At 40.4% G+C, this 20508-nt stretch overlaps 1 protein-coding gene across 1 annotated transcript in view; it reads right to left on the reverse strand.

Annotated features, from left to right (window-relative positions):
• The window catches only part of ubr1 (ubiquitin protein ligase E3 component n-recognin 1), a 215675-nt gene that overhangs the window by 171856 nt on the left and 23311 nt on the right, over positions 1 to 20508 (reverse strand). Inside the window, exons 5-10 of the mRNA XM_043698391.2 lie at positions 13309 to 13439; positions 10478 to 10616; positions 9449 to 9511; positions 7695 to 7818; positions 5928 to 6035; positions 1485 to 1573 (exon numbers count right to left, since the gene is read on the reverse strand). Of these exons, the coding sequence (XP_043554326.2) occupies positions 1485 to 1573; positions 5928 to 6035; positions 7695 to 7818; positions 9449 to 9511; positions 10478 to 10616; positions 13309 to 13439 (654 nt within the window). The remainder of the gene's footprint in view (positions 1 to 1484; positions 1574 to 5927; positions 6036 to 7694; positions 7819 to 9448; positions 9512 to 10477; positions 10617 to 13308; positions 13440 to 20508) is intronic.

The following is a 20508-nucleotide window of genomic DNA, read 5'->3' on the forward strand; positions in this document are numbered from 1 at the left end:
CACAAGGGATGAACTCGGATTTCACCAGTTTCCTCATTTCCCCTCCCCCCACCTTGTCTCAGTCTAATCCATCGAATTCAGCACCGCCTTCCTAACCTGCAATCTTCTTCACGACCTCTCCGCCCCCACCCCAGTCTGACCTATCACCCTCACCTTGACCTCTTTCCACCTATCACATTTCCGACGCCCCTCCCCCAAGTCCCTCCTCCCTACCTTTTATCTTAGCCTGCTGGACAAACTTTCCTCATTCCTGAAGAAGGGCTTATGCCCGAAACGTTGATTCTCCTGTTCCCTGGATGCTGCCTGACCTGCTGCGCTTTTCCAGCAACACATTTTCAGCATCTTGTAAATTACATTAGTTTTGCTTGTTGTCTGTACAGGGTCTTCAAAGTTCATTAGCTGAGGAGAGTGGCTAGGGTTTCTGGATGTGTTTTGTCTGCTTGTTGGGGTTTGTTGCTGAGAAATCATCAGACTGTGTTCATTGGGTACCCGTTCTTTTTGAATACACGGTATAGGCGATTTTCCTCTGCTCTGCCTAGTTCCTCTGCGCTGCAGTGTGTGGTGGCTCATTGAAATAATGTTCTAATGCAGCTTCATTTGTGGGTGTTGGAATGATTGCTTCTGTAGTTCAGTATTTGGTCAGTATGTGTTATTTGCCTGTAGACGCTGTTTTGAAGGTCCCCATTGGCTGTTCGCTCTACTGTGACATCTAGGAATGGTAGTTCGTTGTTGTTTTCCTCCTCCTTAGTGAATTTTATGCCAATACGGGTATTATTGATAGCCTTGAAGGTTTCCTCTAATGTGTTTCATTTTGTGATGGCAAAGGTGTTATCCACGTAGCGGACCCAAAGTTTGGGTGGGATAGTTGGCAGAGTTGTTTGTTCGAGTCTCTGCATTACTGCCTCTGCTAACAACCCAAATATCGGAGATTCCATGGGTGTTGCGTAGGTTTGTCCGTAGGTTTTGTTGTTGAAGGTGAAGTGAGTGGTAAGGCATAGGTCCACTAGCTTGACGATATTGTCTTGCCGATGAAGTTGGTGGTGTCTGGTTTATGTGTCTTTGGTTCTTCAGTGTTTCCTTGGCCAGTTTGATATTGATGGATATGAACAAGGCTGTTACATCAAAGGAGACCATTATTTCATCCTCTTCTATCTTGGTGTCTTTGATGGTCTTCAGGAATTCTTGATTGGAGTGGTGTGAGTCTTCTACTAAGTGTTTTAGTGTTTGGTGTAACTCCTCAGCCAATCTGAAAGTTGGTGTTCCAGGCAGTGAGACAATAGGTCTTGGTGGGTGGGTGGGGGAGGGGAAGAGGCACGGTCTTGGTTTGGTTCCCTGACCAAAGTTTATATTTTACTTGTCACTACTAACTTCTATAACTGACAACCTATGAAAACACTTCCACAATTCAGAGCTTTTGGGAGCAAAGATGTGCTTCTAAATCTCAGTCACTGCTAGGCATTGACCAGAATAAAACAGGTACTTACAGTGATAAATTCAATAGCAAAGAGTCTCTTGTATTCTGTTTCCATCAGCAAACTGCATACTATCAGTTCATGAAAGGCTTTGCGTGCTCCTGCATTAAAACAAATGAATGCATATTTATTCTGCCTGTTCCTTGGTTAAATCTATAGTTTTCACATGCTTCATATCTTTGTTACTGTATAATCTGTCATGACTAACATCCTGCAGCCATCTGCAATCAAAAGCAAAATGATCAATATAAATTCATGCACATGTGGTAAACTAACTCCTAAATGAGTGATGTCAGAATAGCAAGAAATGGGGTTGGCCTGAATTTCCACTTTGGATTCTGAACATAGCAGCATTCGATCTTCATCATTCGTGAATAAAATGGAAAGCACATTTCACATTTTGTGGCTTTAATGACCAGAATCCATCAGAAAGTCTGCAGCCCATTCATTTAAATCTAGACAATGAGTTTTAAAAAAAACAAGGAAATCTATTTTAAAAAGCAATTTAACTTCCAGATGCTTCACGGTCTTCTGCAAGTTCCCTTCCATTACCTTAACACATGCCATTGCTCTCTTCAGCTGGCTGCATCCTAAGTCTGCAATTCCCTCCTTATATCTTCGCATCTCGCCACATCACTCCACAACACCTACCTCTCAAGAACAAAGAAAATTACAGCATGGTACAGGCCCTCCAGCCCTCCAAGCCTGCGACGATCCAGATCCGCTATCTAAATCTGTTGCGTATTTTCCCAAGATTTCTATCCCTCTGCTCCGTATCCATTCATGTATCTGACTAGATACATCTTACGTGACACTATCATGTCCATCTCTATCACCTCCACTGGCAACGCGTTCCAGGCACCCACCACCTTCTGTGTAAAGAACTTTCCACACATATTTCCCATAACCTTTTCCCCTCTCACCTTGATTTCGTGACCCCTATTAATTGAGTCCCTCATTCTGGGGAAAAAGCTTCTTGCTGTCCACCCTGTCTCAACCTCTAATGATTTTGTAGACCTCAATCAGATCCCCCCTCAACCTCCATCTTTCTAATGAAAATAATCCTAATCTACTCAACCTCTCTTCATAACTAGCACCCTCCATACCAGGCAACATCCAGATGAACCTCCTCTGCACCGTCTCCACATCCTTTTGATCATGTGACAACCATATGCAGTATTCCAAATTTAGGCAAACCAAAGTCCCATACAACTGCAACATGACCTGCCAACTCTTGCACTCAACACCCCATCCGATGAACAGCAATGTGGTTGACTCTCAATTGCCCTCCAGGCAATTAGGGATGGGCAATAAATGCTGGCCTCATCCTATGAACGAATTTTTTAAAAAATCCCTCTGTACATGAATTTTCCCAAGGCTTTTCCACTTACCATATAGTTTTCTCTCGAATTGGATTTTTCAAAATGCATCACCTCGCATTTGCTAGGATTGAACTCCATCTGCCATTTCTCTGCACAACTCTTCAATCTATCTATATTCAGTCTTCTTCACTATCTGCTTCTCCACCAATCTTGGTGTCATCTGCAAACTTGCTAATCAGACCACCAAGCCTTCCCCTAGATCATTTATGTATATCACAAACAACTGTGGTCCCAACATGAATCCCTGTTGGAACACCACTGACTACAGATCTCCATTTTGAGAAACTCCCTTCCACTACTAGTCTGTCTACTGTTGCCCAGCCAGTTCTCTATCCATCTAGCTAGTACACCCTGGACCCCATGTGGCTTCACTTTCTCCATCAGCCTACTCAAACGCCTTACTAAAGTCCATGTATCTGACATCTACAGGCCTTCCCTCAATCAACTTTGTCACTTCCTCAAATTCTATTAAGTTGGTAAGACATGACCTTCCCTGCGCAAAACCATGCTGCCTATCACTGATAAGCCCATTTGTCTTCCAAATGTAAATAGATCATAACCCTCAGAATCTTGTCCAGCAGCTTGCCTATCACTGATGTCAGGATCACTGGTCTATAATTACCTAGATTAGCTCTGCTACCCTTCTTACGTAAGGGGACAATATTAGCAATTCTCCAGTCCCCCCAGGTTCTTATCCATATTCAAGGATGCTGCAAAGATATCTGTTAAGGCCCCAGCTATTTCCTCTCTCACTTGCCTTAGTAATATGGATAGATTCCATCTGGACTTGGTGACTTGTCCACCTTAATTACCTTTCAGAATACCCAACACTTCCTCCCTCCTTATGCGACTTGACCGAGAGTAACGTTTGATTACTTGACCTAGCGTAATCAAATATCTATCCCTAAACCTCAACATCCCTCTCCTCGGTGAATACAGACGCAAAATTCTCATTAAGAATCTCACCCATTTTCTCTGTTTTGAGGTGACAGTCTGTGTGGAGTTTGCATATTCTTCCCAGTGTCTGCTCCAGTTTCCTCCCACGGTCCAAAGATGTGCAGGTGAATTGGCCATGCTAAATTATCCCAGTGTTCAGGGATGTATAGGTCTGGTGCATTAGTCAGAGAAAATATAATAGGGTAGGGGAATGGTTCTGGGTGGGATACTCTTTGGAGGGTAGGTGTGGCCTTGTTGGGCCAAAAGGCCCGTTTCCACATCGTACGGATTTTATATAATTCCATATAACTTTCCTCTTTAGTCCTTCAGTGGGCCAACCCTTTTTCTACTTACCCTCTTGCTCCTTACATTATAATAAAAGGCTTTGGGATTTTCCTTACCCCTGTTTGCTAAAGATATTTCATGACCTCTTACAGCACTCTTAATTCCTTGTTTCAGATTGGTCCCACATTTCTGATATTTTTCCAAAGCTTTGTCTGTTTTCAGTCGCCTAGACCTTATGTATGCTTCCTTTTTCCTCTTAGCTAGTCTCAATTTCACCTGTCAAAATGGTTCCCTCATCTTGCCATTTCCATCCCTTATTTTCAGAGACATGTCTGTCCTGCACTCTAATCAACCTCTCTTCAAAAGCCACCAACATATCAAATGTGGATTTACGTTCAAACAGCTGCTCCCAATCCATATTCCCCAGCTCTTTTCTCAACTGAGAGAAAGCGAGGTCTGCAGATGCCGGAGATCAGAGGTGGGAGGGTGTTGCTGGAGAAGCACAGGTCAGGCAGCATCCGAGGAGCAGGAGAATCGACGTTTCGGACCAGAGCCTTTCATTCCTGATGAAGGGTACCAGCCCAAACCGTCGATTCTCCTGCTCCTCAGATGCTGCCTGACCTGCTGTGCTTTTCCAGCAACACACTCTCGCCTCTTTTCTCAACTGTACCAGTCTCAGATCAATCTCTTTCCTCAGTATCTCCCAGAGTCCCATCCCACCCACCCCCACTCCCCCTTCACTAATTTAAATCCTTCCGAGCAGCTCTAGAAAATCCTGCCAGTATATTAGTCCCCTTCCAATTCAAGTGCAATCCATCCTTGTGCAGGTCGTTTCTACCCCAAGAGATTCCGATGATCCAAAAATGTAAATCCTTCTCCCATTCACCAGCTCCTCAGCCATGCATTCATCTGCTCCATCCTCCTAGTCTTCCCCTCACTGGGAGTAATCCAGATATTGCTACCTTTGAGGACCTCCTTTTTAAATTCCTACCTAACTTTCTATACTCTCCCTTCAGAATCTCATCCTTTTCCCTTCCTATGTCATTGGTACCAATGTGTACAATGACCGCCTGCTGGTCCTTTTCCCCTTTGAAAATATTCTGCAACCTCTGTGAGACATCCTTGATCCTGGCACCAGGGAGGCAACACACCATTCTGGGTTTTCGCTGCTGTGTGTTACTCTAACTAGACAGACCCCTAACACAATCAATTGCTTAGAACCCGATGTACCTCTCATTACATTAGAACCTGTCTTGATACCAGAAATTTGGCTGTTCATGCTACATTCCCCTCAAAGTCTATCACCCCCTACATTTTCCTAAACAACATATTTGTCTGAAATGGGGATGACCACAGAAGACCCCTGTACCACCTGCCCACCTCCCTGGAGTTAACCCGTCTATCTGACTGTATCTGCATTTTTCTCCCTTCTTAAAACTGCCATCCATCACACCCCGTAACTCTTGTAAATTCCTCAGTGCCTCTAACCGTTGCTCCAACCGATCTGTTCGATCTGATAGGATTCGCAACCAACATTTATTGTAGATTTAATGCTCAGTAACCCGTAAACTCTCTTGAAACTCCCACATCTGACAAGAGCAGCATTTCATAAATACTCAGTTAAACAGAGAATGACCGAGGTCCATTATTACAAAGTAACCTGCGTTACCAAGATGCTAACCATTTTCTTATTATCGTGTATCAGAAAAATAGGAAATGTTCAAAGAATATTTTTTTTTCAAATGACAAACTGAAAATTCTGAGGAAGGTAGGAGATCCTCAAGAGAAACAATCCTGTGACTTCTTTACCTGATCAACTTGAACTCAACTAGTTGCTGACATGCTTACTCACCTTTCCAGAGCTTGGCATCAGCCAACATTAATCTGCTGCTCAGGCAAGGTTGATCAGATTCTGGTTCTTGGTTAAGTACCACCTCACAGAAAATCTGACGTAATCCAGCTGCATAATAGAAAGAAAAACAATTTGCATCTACCCAAACTTAAATTTATCTTTAACAGTATGGATACAATATAATAGAGGATTATAATACTCCTGACTTGAACCTGATGACAGCAATCCTCTAGTGAAGCAAACTGACAATGTTGCTTGTGAACTATGGCTCATGCAACTCTATTCGGATGAATAATAGGAATATTCATACTTGAAAATTTAAGAAACTAAAGATACCAGAGCCTGGAATTAGATATTTTAATTGGAAGTCATCTATTGAACTAAATGGGAGATATTATAAAGAATGTGAATTTAGCAGTTATTAGAAATCAGTTTTTGAAAATAGAGTCCCTGTCTATGTAACACAAGTGATTTACTTATGAAAGAGACCAGACTTCAATTCATGTTATATTCCCAATTAAAGTGCCACCGAGCAGCTATCTGAAAGATAAATTCAGACTCGTGGTTCAACAATTAACAAGTTTCAAGCTCAAAGGTTGAATGGACTTTTGCAAGTACATGTACAATTATTTAAGCAATGATCAGGATCTTTCACAGTTCTGCAAAGAGATCAGTGATGGTCTTCATATAAAAAATAGGATATTTATACAGGATTCCTCCCACCCTGGCCCCTGGACCAGCCAGAACCACTACCACAGTAGACAAAAGCCCTTGACAATATGGCCGAAATATCTGTGTCTATATAGTTCAGAAAGGGCTGCCATATTTTATAGAATAATTCAGTTTTTTGGTGCACCATATTTGAGAGGAAGTCAAGGGGGATATATTCCATGATTAAGCTGTGCCAATTCGAAAGTCCAGGAAGGCCCTCAGCTACCCAGTTGACTAAGATATTTTTCCTTGTACAGAAAGAGAGAATGGAGAATAGTTTCATCCCGTGGACATCCAGGGAGGGCAGATTTGAAAAGATTTGGAGTATGTACTTAATTATTTAATTATTACGTTATTTCTTATTAGTAATGTAAGATATTTTATGTTTTGGTAGTTTGTAGGATAGATTAGTAGTTAGCTGAGTTTTTTTTTGTTTGTTGTGTTTTAGTTATTGTTTATTTCTTTTTTATATATATATTTAATTGTATATTAGTGTTTATACTTGTTTGTATTACTTGGTAATTTTGTAAAAACTGTTTAAAAATTTCCTTTTTATCTTTCAATAAAAATCCCTCTAAAAAACAGGATATTAACTATATCATTTACACGTTAGAAAATCATGGAGAAACATTTCAGATTTGGCAATTTGCAACAAATAAATAGGGTACAAGCTGCAAAGGCCACTGAGCTGGTCAAGGGTTAAAGATTATGCTTAAATTATTAAGCATCCACAAGCACTGCAATGGGATCATTGTGAAAAGCAAAACTGGGCTTTTAGCAAACTACAATACAAAACTAAGGAATTGGTACAGATGAATACTGAAGAATCTGCTGAGTCTTGGCATTTAATGGCAGGGCAGGTCAAGGCATCAAAATATTATCCAGCTTTCAGACTTTCAGTAATCAGGAGTAGGGTGCAAACAGCATACCTGAAGTTTGCATTTGATTGGAAAAAATAATGTCAATATGTAATTTCGGCTAATATCTTGCAAGTGGCTAATACTTATTCCATTGTACAAGTCAAAAATGTTTCACTAAAACAAGCCATGCACTTGCCAGAGTTGCTGACAACTTGACTGAGCCAGGAGAGAAGACGTAAAGCAAAGTTCTGATGGGATACAACACTTGAATGAAGAATTTCAACACGTAGAGGTGACTGGAATACGCTGTTTGTAATGTTCTGAAAGAAAAATTAACAATGCACATGACAATATTCTCTTTGGTTTGGCTAAATGCCAATTAACACAATCCATTCTTTATATACATGATAATGGTAAAATAGCGATTACTGAGCAAGACAGCTACCATTCTTAAAAAACTGACATCAACCTGAAAGTATCATTCAGCTCGTTTCTCCACAGGTGTGGAATACATACAGCTTTTCCTCTTTATATCTCAATACAATCATTCACTGTTTATAGTTCCTTCATTCATGGTTACAGAAACAGACTACTTAGCCCATTGAGCTGGCTCTACCTATCAATTAGAACATGGTTGATCATCTGCATAAAGTTACTTGTCCGCAAAACTTCATTTTCCCCAATGCCAATGGTCTCCTGAAATCGACTGATTTCTGTCTGTAACCTGCTCAATGTTTGAGCTTCCACAGCTCCTAGAGCAGCATGTTCTAAAGACCCTTCACCTCAATCTTAAACAGTCTCGCTCTTATTAGTTTTAGACCAATCAGCTCACTAGCAAAGCCTTTTTCTGTCCTTTTGATTATTACGCAGAGCTGGAGAGACAGCTTCGAGTGCCAATCAGCAGGGCAGGGCCCAGGGAGGAGTCAAAGACTTGAGTTTAAGGCACACCTGACCTTGGTTCATCTCTGGTGATGCACACTGAGTTGACCTCTGAGGAGTGCATACAAAGGTGGGATTGGGAAACAAGTTATCTTTCAGCCAGCAAACTTCCTCCATTCCCAGCCTGGCAGATGTTTAGAAAGGAGGAGGAAAAGGAGGGCATGTGTCAGGCCCACGTTCAGTCTCAGGTTCTCTCTCACACACACCCTCTTCAAACATTCTCTCTCTCTATTCATTATGTGTTTTAGCTCTTGCTTTCCCATCCTTTAACTCATTATGCAATTGTTCCCTTGAATTTACATGCTGTCGTGTCACTCTGCTTGCTCACTTCCTCCTTCCCTTCCATTGTACATTTCTTCTCTTCAAAAATGCATTCTTAAACTTGCTATGTAACCTTCCATCTCTCACAAGTGCATTATCTCTCTCACACTTCATCTCCGAAGCTCTTTTTGCCTGCAGCTCGCAGATCCCATCTCTCATGTTCACCATTCCCATTTACACATGTACCACATTTCTCTTAACTGCTCCTCCCTCTCACATACTGAATGCCTCTGTCCCTTCCTCCCATCTTCCACCAATCTGAATCGCAGTTGCACACTCGTCCCTTCCCCCTCGTGCGTGTGTACCCCCTTCCCCTCCCATGCATGCGCCCCACATCCTTCTTGCACTCCCTGCTTCCCCTCCTGTGCACACACCCTCACTACCCCTCCCTTCTTCTTCCTTCTCTCCCATACTCACCCTCTTCTATTCCCCCCTCATCATCTTCCCTCCCAATGCAAACCCTCCCACATGCACTACCCCCTCCATTCCCCAACTATGCCCTTCCCCGCGGTATGAGTTATCTGAAGCAGATTAATTACTTCCGCACATTCTTCACACAGTAAAAGCTTACCACCAGAAATGCTAATGCTTGGAATAATTAGCGAACTCGCTTCATAATTTCCTCTACCGTTATAGTTATCTTCAACTGCAGTTGTTAAATGAATGCAGAAAGCATTTTATTTCACTTACAATAACGTCTAACTTCGTTTCTTGACACGACTGCAGTGTTCCATGCTTTACTGCTCTACGACCCTACAGAGACATGACACAAAAACAAAATTTGAAGGATCTGAGTGAAGTTCAAACCATACTTCTTAAAACAAAATAAGCAAGTTTACATTAAACAACGTAGAGATCAGACAATTTAGCACTGAATGTAGTTAACTATGAATTTGCTGACTACATAACAACTGATTGCAAATCAATTTGTACCAATATGTTTGATCAGCAAATCCAATTCAAAGAAAAAAACTTAAGCTGTTAGTTAAATAGGAGATTTGACCTTATAACAAGAACTGTTTATTTACATGCACAACTCGATTCTCATCTGGCACATTTTCAATGTTCTGGGTATGAGTTGGGAGTGCCAACTTCACTAAGCATTTCAAAAGCTCTACACGTTAACAAAGAGTGCAAGGGATTCCTCAAACACTCTGAAGCCTAGCTTAAAAAAATAAGTATTTCTAATCTATGTGATATCAAGCCCAGATGGTATAAAAGGGCCCAAAATCAGATCAGAGCATCTATAGATATGGTCACTTTCAGATTACCAATATACAAGTGGCAATATAACTGCAGCTTTGATTGTCCATTAACACTCCCATTTTTATAACTTTTATCCACATCTTGAGACAGTTATGGTCTCATCCCTGCCTATCTCTGTACCTCCTACAATGCTACTTCTCTCCTAGAATACTGCATTTCACCAACCCTGACCTTCAGTTCATCTCCAAGTTCCTCCACACCTCTCTTGGCAATTGAGCCATCACACTTTAAAGCCCAGATCTCTGAAATTTTGCCCATCTTCCTGCAAGAGCTTTCTTAAAAGCTGTCTTTTGGTCAAGCACTCAGTCACCAATCCCAATTATACCCTTTCTGGCTTAGTGTGGTATCTTTGCTTCTCTGATTTCTTTCCTGTTTACTATGTTAAAGATGCTATCTAAATGCAAGTTGCTTTGGTTGCACAAAAAATAATCCACAATCACTAATGACACTTACCTCTCTATCTATCAAGGTGGTGTGACTCTGTGCTTCTCTCTGTGAGCAGCCCAGTGACCTCTGGAGTGAATGGATGACATGCTCAAACGAATGCTGTTCATCATTAAACAGCACACAGAAAAAGGAATCTGTCTTCTCCCTTGTGAGGAAAAAAGAAGTTTAAGCATACGCTTCAATATTGGTACATCAGCTTGCAAAGTTTGCTGAATTTTCCCCGACAGAACCAACAAGCAACTGTGATGTAGTTTGTTGATATTTCAATACAACACTATAGAACTCACTCTCTCAATGTGTAACACCAATGGACAGTGTGAACAAGGGAAAGAAAAATGTTGTTTAATACTTTAACCATGAATTAATGTGGTGAGTCAGAAATCCAGACATGACTATTTATAAACTAATCATAAATACAATCATTAATACATATAATAATAATACAGATCATTACAACACATTCTCCAAGTATATAATGAGATATTGTGTGTGAACTTTAAACTTTTTCATACATTTGTTGGTAAAGTGCTATGATGATATATAGTGTGTGCAAGTGCAGGCTTTGTTTCTCCTTATTAGTCAATGTTGGCAAGACTTATCCTCCTAAAGTAGCATGCTATAGCCCACACTTTGCCTAATCAGCAATTTCTATTGGATCACACTAGCAAGAAATACACAAATTGCTGATATTCATTTCAAAATATAAAAGTTTTCAACCTTTTCCCAATCACCTCACTCTTCATTCAGTTTTTCAATTAGTTCTGTAATTAAAAATAAATCTGTGCAATTACAGTTCTTCAATATCAAATCTACGTTAAAACTTCAAAAACCTTCTCAATGGCTATTTAAACAATAGATGAGACAAAGGCAATTTAGTAATGTCTGGCTACTTGGGTTCAAATCCCATGGCAGCCAGTAGAATTTAAATTAATTTAGTAAATATGGATCCAAAGCTTCAGAAAGGCTAACCATGAAACTATCATCGATTGCTGTAAAAACCCATCTGGTTCACTAATTTGCTTTAACTCTGAAATCTGCCATACTTTCCCAGCCTGGGCAACGTCTGGCTCCAAGTCCACAACACAGTGGTTGATTTAACTACATGCGATAGCCTAAAGGGCTGCCCAATTCAAGAGCAATTAGGGATAGGCAACAAATTTCTGGCCTTGCTAGTCACTCGCACATTCCATATTAAGAACAAAAGACAGTCAACATATTGTTCCTAGACTTTTCTACTTAAATTGCTTCAGTAAACTACTTGGTTAGGTCATTTAACTGTGTTTATTGTCTGTTATCACATCCCTGGTAGGAGTAGTGCTGAAAATCAAGCCCTACTATTCCGTAAGTGTGAAATACAGTATTACTAATTTTGAATCTCAAGAATAGTTAATACCTGACTGAGGCCACCGTCTAAGATAAAAAGGAAACTTGCACCAGGTTTCATCAATGAGTAAGAAAAACAAAGCTTATTTATTATAACAAACTTATCCTCTAAAATGCAGCAAAATCAGGTAGTAAGTAATATAGCAGCTTAGTGCAAATCCCCTTTCAATCCAAACAACACATTCATTGACACAAAGGACAGAACAGAAACAATCATCTCAGGAAAATTTGTGAGGAATACATAGGTTAAAAGGCTGTGAATTTAAGTCCAATCCAAAAGGAGAAATGACATGGACTTTTCCCCAGAAGTGTGATTTTGTTTTTTGCTGATGATATCAAGTTGATATTGACTGCGATGATCCTCAATTTGGTCGACAGTTAGACCTGGGTCTTGCCTCTAGTTGGAAATGTTCTTCCTTTTTGCAAATTGTTGAGTGTTGTTACTTTTCTTTTCACAGAAGAGAGCCCGAGTGGAATTTTGGTTCTGGCAGGCTCAAAGGTCTGAGTCCCAACTGTGCTCATACATTTCAGCTGTGTCAAACTGCCACTTTAAACCAATCCAAATGCTGTTGCTGAACAGCTGCCCTTTTTTGCAAAGACAACTAGTGCCAGTATAAAAGTATGGTGTCCAGTTTCAGCAGAGCAAAGTGTCTAATAATCCAAGCTTCCATTTACCAGTTTATATTTCCAAAGAGTTCTCTCTCTAAAGTTCAGTGCATTGTAAACATGTAATAATGTTCAATGATCATTCACTCTTTGAACACTTAGTACTTTGTTCCAGCAAAATGAACATTTTACTTGCATTGATGTTTGAAAATGTTTCAAATGTCAACTTTACTGGAATTCCTGCAAAGACTTAACAAATCCTATTTAATCATGCTTTCTATCTGTTGTATTATTGCAGTTACCCCAGAAAGGCAAAGTGCCTTTAAAATAGTTAGATGTCATCTCAATGTGTAATGTCAATAATAGAAGTCCTTGCCTCACCTTCAGTAGTCTCAGTGCAATGGAGTTATTGCACTCTGTATCCATTGTGGTCTGCCATGTATAGTGTTACAACTATGTAATATAGCTGTAAAATCACTAAGTATAAGGGCACAGACTGTGTAAAGTTCATGATCTTAGAACAGTGCAAATAGTCAATACTGTTAATAACTTCAAAACATCTGTCCCAACAAGAACCAAGCCTTCATGGTGTATGTTACAAGGGCTAACAAATAGGGAAACACTCAGACCATAAACATATGGTTGAAAATGGAATAGTGTGGGATACATCGGCTTCAGATCGGTTCCACAGGTCGGTGCAACATGGAGAGCCGAAGGGCCTGTACTGCGCTCTAATGTTCAATGTTCTATATCAGATTGGTCATAGTAGTTGACCGAAGAAATCGCATCACTATCAATTATTGTAATGCAGCATCTTGGTGGCATAAGAGAAATTTTTCTTTGTATACCTTGGTTGGAGTCCCAAAGGTAGCTCTTTATCTTCCGTCCAGATCAACATATCTATGATATACCTGAAGATAATAGTGAAGAGTTGCTGGGCTCTTTCAGCCAAACCCACAGGTAACTGGCTTGCAGAATTCTGTGTGAAAACAAATATAATGCTTAGAATGCACATATATGCAGAGTAGCATTCCTCAGCGCACACGACTCTCCTTTTAATTCTTACGCACCTTTCTAAAATAGATGTGTGTCAGTGTATAATGCATAACCTTCTATCTGTAATAAAAATAGAAAATGCTGGCAATACTCAGTAAATTTGCCAATATCTAAGTTGGCCAGTATCTAAGTTTATATTTCTTCCATCTTAGCTCTGCCTTTATAGGACTTTCCATGGCTCATCCAATAAATTTTACATGACAAATCAGTTTCATTTTACAAAGACATTCACAGGTTTTCTCTCTGTAGTCTGTTGAGTTCAGAATACAGCCCTCAAGCCATGTCTAAAAAGGCTGCATACTATCGCATCAGTTGTATGACACTTTGATCTTTTACATATAAACCGTGTCCTATGTATCCTCCCTGATTAGCTACTAGACAAAGGAACAGTGCTCTAAAAGCTTGTACTTTCAAATAAACTTGCTGCAATATAACCTGGTATCGTGTCATTGTTAACTTACTATTATTAGCATGATCATGCACAAGTGCTCCCTCCCCTCAAGTTTGTTAGCGTTATTATTCTCCTAATTATTCAAATTAATCTTAGTATCCTTTCCCAACCCTCTTCCCTTTCATTTTTATGTTGACACTATTCTCCTCTCCTCTTCTGGGTGACCCCCTCCTTGAATTCGTATTGACAGTGGGGATTATGCTCTAATTCTATGCTGGCATTATCACTATCCTATCCAATGCCAATCCATCCCAGTTTCACATTAGTCCAACAGTTGCACTGCTGACCTCATCACCATGCCTCTCACCCTCTTCAGCTTCTTGCAGGCTGTATTCAGTTCAAGCTCTCACTCCACTTCTATACCACTAGTGGTTTCCACACGCTGCTGCTGCTGCTGATCTGAGCAACTAAATAGCACTGTGCACTTTAGAGAAGGAGATCTGACAAGAGGACAGAGAGAATTCCTGTCTGTGTACAGCTGAACTCCATTAGTTCAGGTTGCAATACCTAGAGCAGAGGGAAAAGGGGTAACATTTCGAAATGACCAGGCATCCTTTAAGCATAGCAAAGTGGGGAATTATTTTGTCTCAGAGGGTGGTGCAACTTTGGAACTCTGTCCTGAGAAGGTGATGCACTGGGTCTATCGACCTCATCTATTTGAGGTAGATTGATTCCGTGGCCTGAGAAGAATCTAAGATGATGGGGAGGGGTAGAGTGGAATAATAGAATTGGGAACACAAACAGAACAATCATGAGCTTATTGATCGACAGATTAGCCTTGAAGGGCTGAACGGCTTACGCTACTTTTAATTCATATAAGCTCTTATATGTTTGATATGATACCATGTTTTGTTTCCAAACTGTTCTTTCATTAGAAAGCATAATCACTTCCTAGCCATCACCCACCATACACCCATGAAGGGGAACTTGCCTTTGTTTCATAGCAACTTTGGTATTATTCTCCCCGAGCAAAAACATTAAGGGGAAACAATGGAAGCATTCAAAAGTACAAGAGGTTTAATAGAGCAAATGAGAAGAAACTGTTGTCACTGGGTGCGCAGTCAACCAGATGACAGGATTAAGATACTTACCAAAAATACCAGAAGAAACAGAAGCATTTTCTTTTAAAATGCAAATTATGACAATCTGGAATGTACTGCTTGAAAGCAGAAAGATGGAAGCTGATTCACAAGAAACTTTCAAAGGTGATTAACAAATAGAGACATAGAAAACGGGAGGAATACATCATCCAGCTCTTCGCGCCTGTTTTACCATTCAGTATGATCGTCCAACTGAGCATCCTGCCACATTTGGTCAAACAAAAAATGACAAGTTTTGACTGGATTTTTCAGGCTGCAACTAGTCCAATTGAATTAGAGTTGAGACTATTGGTGTGGAGATATCATATGGTCCTACACAAAGTATTTCATATTAATACAAAAGCCAAGTAGGAGGATGGAGATCTGAAATTAAAACAAAATGCTGGAGAAACTCAGCTAATCTGGCAGTATCCATTGAAAGTGAATCAGAGTTAATGTTTGGATCCAATATAAATCTCCTTCAGAACTTAAAACTGTTCACCTTGACATAGTGATATCAACTTGCATTTAAACAATGTAATGGGGCACAGTCATTCGCAACTTGGATATTTTTAAAAAGTGTCCACAAGCAGCTATAGATGCAGACAGTTCCAAGAAGGAAATATGTAACAATTGGCTGTGTGATTGGAAAACTTTAGGCTTGTTTGTTGTTTTGGTAACTAGCTTGAATCAGCCAATTAATTTAAACCAGGCCCTTAGATCCTGAAAACCTAAGGTTTTGACTGCTAGGAACCAATCCGATTGAAAAGAATTAATAAGTTATCAAGGATATAAAAGATGCAGGCATTTTGAAAAATTGGGAGAGAGCCAACTGCTATCTGAAGAGATAATAGCTTTTTTTCCTGAGAGCTGCAAAGTTATCTATTCATAAAGATACACAACACTCTTAGATAATATTCTTGACACCAGAAAACCACTAAGGCAGCATTTCGGAGGAAGACAATGGAAGAAAATACAGAAGTCCAGGGAGATGCATTCTATGCGAACTTTGACAGACTAAGTTTTAATTGATTTTGTTTTCTTATTACTTGGATTTATACAAGTGGGACCTGTGATATTGGAACAGCATACAATTAGAATCCTGTTTTATTCAGGAATAGGTAATTATGGAGGGATTGTTTGGTTTGTTAGTAATCTGCTAATTTGTTCACTGTTGGAGTTGGATAAGTAAATTGTTACTTGTTAATTATAGGGGAGGTGAAAGGTTTCCATTTCATTTAACCACTCCTTTATAACAGATTGGGTTAAGAGGCACTTTTCACACTTCTTTTACACATAATAAGCAAGATTTTTTTTAAGTAGTTCGTTTTTAGTTCACATGGGGGAGGGGGTTAACCTCCACCTTCGTGAATGTCATATCAAGTTTCAGTGCTTAGGCACTCAGTTGCAAGGAAGAAACAGATCTCTATATATTCATAGCAGTGACTTCCTTTTGGTTCAATCTAGGTTTTACACAGAAGGTGGAATCATCAACAGTTGAAAGCGCAAGCAAGAGAATGTGCACAAGGCAGGAGGAAGATATAAAGATGCATACCACCAGCCCCAGTGTCAAAACCTCCTTGCTCATGCCAGAAGATCATGACTTCAAATCCCACTCTACAGACTCCTGCACACACTCAGGCTGGCATTCCCAAGTCTACAACTCAGGCTGCTGCACTGTTGGACCTGCCAACTTTCAGATAAGATATTAATACTGAGCAACTCTTCTTTACTGAAGAGCAATAACATTTGGATCATATATCAGATGCCCAGAGGAAACTATATAAGAATTATAACAAACTTTAATCACTAAACTTTACCAAAACAAGTAAATTGGCCAGTATTTTAAGAAGGTGGCAGTCAAAATGAAGTGCACAATGTTCCTATGCTTGTTTCTGGTGTGAGGAATTGCAAACAGTGCAAATACAGCATATCTTGTGCTATATAATGGCTGGTTATGTCAATGGGTACATACAAAGCTGATTCAAATTCTTAAAAATTGTAAACTTAAAAAAGCATGTGTTGTATCATGCAATCTGTATGGACTGGTAAATGTTTATATGACACTGCTATTCTGGGAAGTGTTCCAGGAAAATCTGATTCAATCACAGCAGATGGCTCCAGTTTATCACAGAAGTGCACTTCAACTCTGGAACAGAAATTCCTAATAGTACAAAGTACAACACAAAATAAACATTCAATAATTGTGCAGTAAATGGTCAGAAACAGACTTGTACTTCAGATATTAGTGCCTGCAACATCTAACACAGTTAAGATCAAATTTGAAAGTGCATGCAGCCTTTAAAATCTAATTACTGAACTCAATTACTCAGAACCACAATAAGCATGAATTACCCTGAATTACTGCGAAAGCACATTGTTCAAATTAAATTTAAACCTTATTTTTTCCACAAATTCAGCTTAGAGGTCCATGCATTGTCCTGGCTATGTTGGCCTTTTTGTGTGGTTTGTGAAACATTGCTTGTTCCATTCCTATTCTGGACCCTTTCCAATGCTCTCTTTTTCTGGTATATTGCTCACTATTGACACCACTCTCACGGTCTCACCTGAAACTGGTGCAATTAAGCAATTTTGCTTCATGTTTCCAGCCTTCTCTCACTTTTAATTAATTTATAAGGATGTGGGAGCTGCTGCCAGCATTTCTTCACCACCTCTCATTGTCCTTGAGAAGATGGTGGTGAGCTACCTTCTTGAACCATGTGCTGCAGGTAGACTCAGAATATGTCTACACTGGGTTGACTAAATGCACATTGGATGACTGCTTTAACACCTCTATTCGGTTTACAGGCATGACCAGGACCTCCCAATACTTTCCATTTCAGTTCCCTAACTTCCTCTCATACTAGTTTGTCCTCGGTCTTCTGCTTTCTGGTAGGGAACAGCACCTCATCTTCTATTTATGCACTTCACAGCCTTCAGAACTCAACGTGGAGTTCAACAACTTTAAACCAAAAACTGTGCCGTCCATGTTGTCTCACAATCCATCTTCTTCACAACCCACTTGCACTCCCATCACATATACACAGAGTATGGTTTTCTTGGCTTTGCTTTTAGCACAGCTAACGTAGAATTTTGCGAATAACGAATACACTGAATCATTCTCTCTTCTCTATAGTCATCAGGCTCACTGGTCTATAGTTCCTTGTCTTGTCCATACCATCCTTCTTAAACAGTGGCACCACGCTAGCCAACCTCTAGTCTTCTGACACCTCACCTGTGACTATCGATGATACAAATATCTCAGCAAGAGGCCCAACAATCACTTCTCTAGCTTCCCACAGAGTTCTAGGGTATACCTGATTGGGTCCTGGAGATTTATCCACCTTTATGCGTTTCAAGACATCCAGCACTTCCTACTTGGACATTTTGCAAGATGTCACCGTCTATTTCCCTATATTCTGTATCTTCCATATCCTTTTCCACATTAAATACTGATGCAAAATATTCATTTAGTATCTCCCCCATTTTCTGTGGCTCCACACAAAGGCCGCCTTGCTGATCTTTGAGGGGCCCTATTCTCTCCCTAGTTACCCTTTTGTCCTTAACGTATTTGTAAAAACCCTTTGTATTCTCCTTAATTCTATTTGCCAAAGCTATCTCATGTCCCCGTTTTGCCCTCCTGATTTCCCTCTTAAGTATACTCCTACTGCCTTTATACTCTTCGAAGGATTCACTCGATCTATCCTGTCTGTACCTGACATATTCATCCTTCTTTTTCTTAACCAACCCCTCAATTTCTTTAGTCATCCAGCATTCCCTATACCTACCAGCCTTTCCTTTCACCCTAACAGGAATATACTTTCTCTGGATTCTCGTTGTCTCATTCCTGAAGGCTTCCCATTTTCCAGCCGTCCCTTTACCTGCGAACATCTGCCCCCAACCAGCTTTTGACAGTTCTTGCTTAATACCATCAAATTTCCTCCAATTTAGAACTTCAATCTTTAGATCTGGTCTATCCTTTTTCAACACTGTTTTAAATCTAATAGAATTATGGTCGCTGGCCCCAAAGTGCTCCCCCACTGACACCTCAGTCACCTGCCCTGCCTTATTTCCCAAAGGTAGGTCAAGTTTTGCACCTTCTCTAGTAGGTACATCCACATACTGAATCAGAAAATTGTCTTGTACACACTTAACAAATTCCTCTCCATTAAACCCTTAACACTATGGCAGTCCCAGTCTACGTTTGTAAAATTAAAATCTCCTACCATAACCACCGTATTTTTCTTACAGATAGCTGAGATCTCTTTACAAGTTTGTTTCTCAATTTCCCTCTGACTATTAGGGGTCTACAATACAATCCCAATCAGGTGATCATCCCTTTTAATTTTGTGGCTTTGACAATTCAGTCTTCTTTAGAAGCGATGCTTATTTAATTACTTTTAGGATTGGTAACAAACCATTTTGGAGTAACTTAAGAGCTGTTCCCCTGTACCCCCAAACATACTTTCAGATTTGCCAGCAGGATTCCCGATATTTGTATCCTCAATCTTGAGGAGGGAAGCCACTATGGCACAGCTAGTATGTTTTATATTGGGTTTTTGCAACTGGTTGCAATGACAATGGCAAGTGCCATTTGCACACGAGAAGTAGCACGTCTTCATATGGGAAGACAAATGCCTAGTTCAGGTCACAGCTGTATGCCACTGAATGCAGAAATAGATCAACAGCAGACTGCATGTTTAATCTGGATATATCCTGTCCCACGATCAAGACAGATCCAGCTAAGGTGGCATCAGTGGTTTACAGTTGGGAGAGAGCTGCTCTGGGGGTCCTCAACATTCATGCCAGGCCCCATGATGGGACCTGGTTAAACACTAGCAAGGAAACCCCCTGGTCATCTCAAACTGGCCTCCCTCTGCCGATGAATCTGTCCTCCCCATGCTGAACAACACTTGCAGGAAGAACAGAGGGTGGCAAAGGCACAGAATATACTCTGGTTGAGGGGGTTTCATGTCTACCACCAAGTGTGGCTCAGTTGCAGTACAACTGAGATTAATTTGTTGATTCCATGCCCACTTTGCTCTTAAATTCATACCTGCCTGTATCTTATCACAGCTCCTCCTGCTCCTCGGATGCTGCCTGAACTGCTGTGCTTTTCCAGCACCACTCTAATCCAGAATCTGGTTTCCAGCATCTGCAGTCATTGTTTTTACCTAGTTGATTTTAACCCTACTGTGAATCCTCTTGCAAGAATGCCTGCCTTGAAGAAGTTTTCCTCCTTTCTCTACAAGAATCTCAGTGAGTCTCTCTCTTACTGCAACCCCCAGGTCATCTCCTCTGCCCTGAAGCTCTTCAACCATGTCCTGAAACAGACTTGCTACCACAGCCACATTTGTTTTCTCACCCAAAATGTCGATTTTCCTGCTCCTCGGATGCTGCCTGATCTGCTATGCTTTTCCAGCACCACTCAAATCTAGACTCTGGTTTCCAGCATCTGCAGT

The sequence above is a fragment of the Chiloscyllium plagiosum genome, unplaced genomic scaffold, assembly GCF_037043375.1.
Source record: "Chiloscyllium plagiosum isolate Xiang-an unplaced genomic scaffold, Cpla_swu_hap1 HiC_scaffold_8, whole genome shotgun sequence".
In the NCBI taxonomy this organism is placed as follows: Eukaryota; Metazoa; Chordata; class Chondrichthyes; order Orectolobiformes; family Hemiscylliidae; genus Chiloscyllium; species Chiloscyllium plagiosum.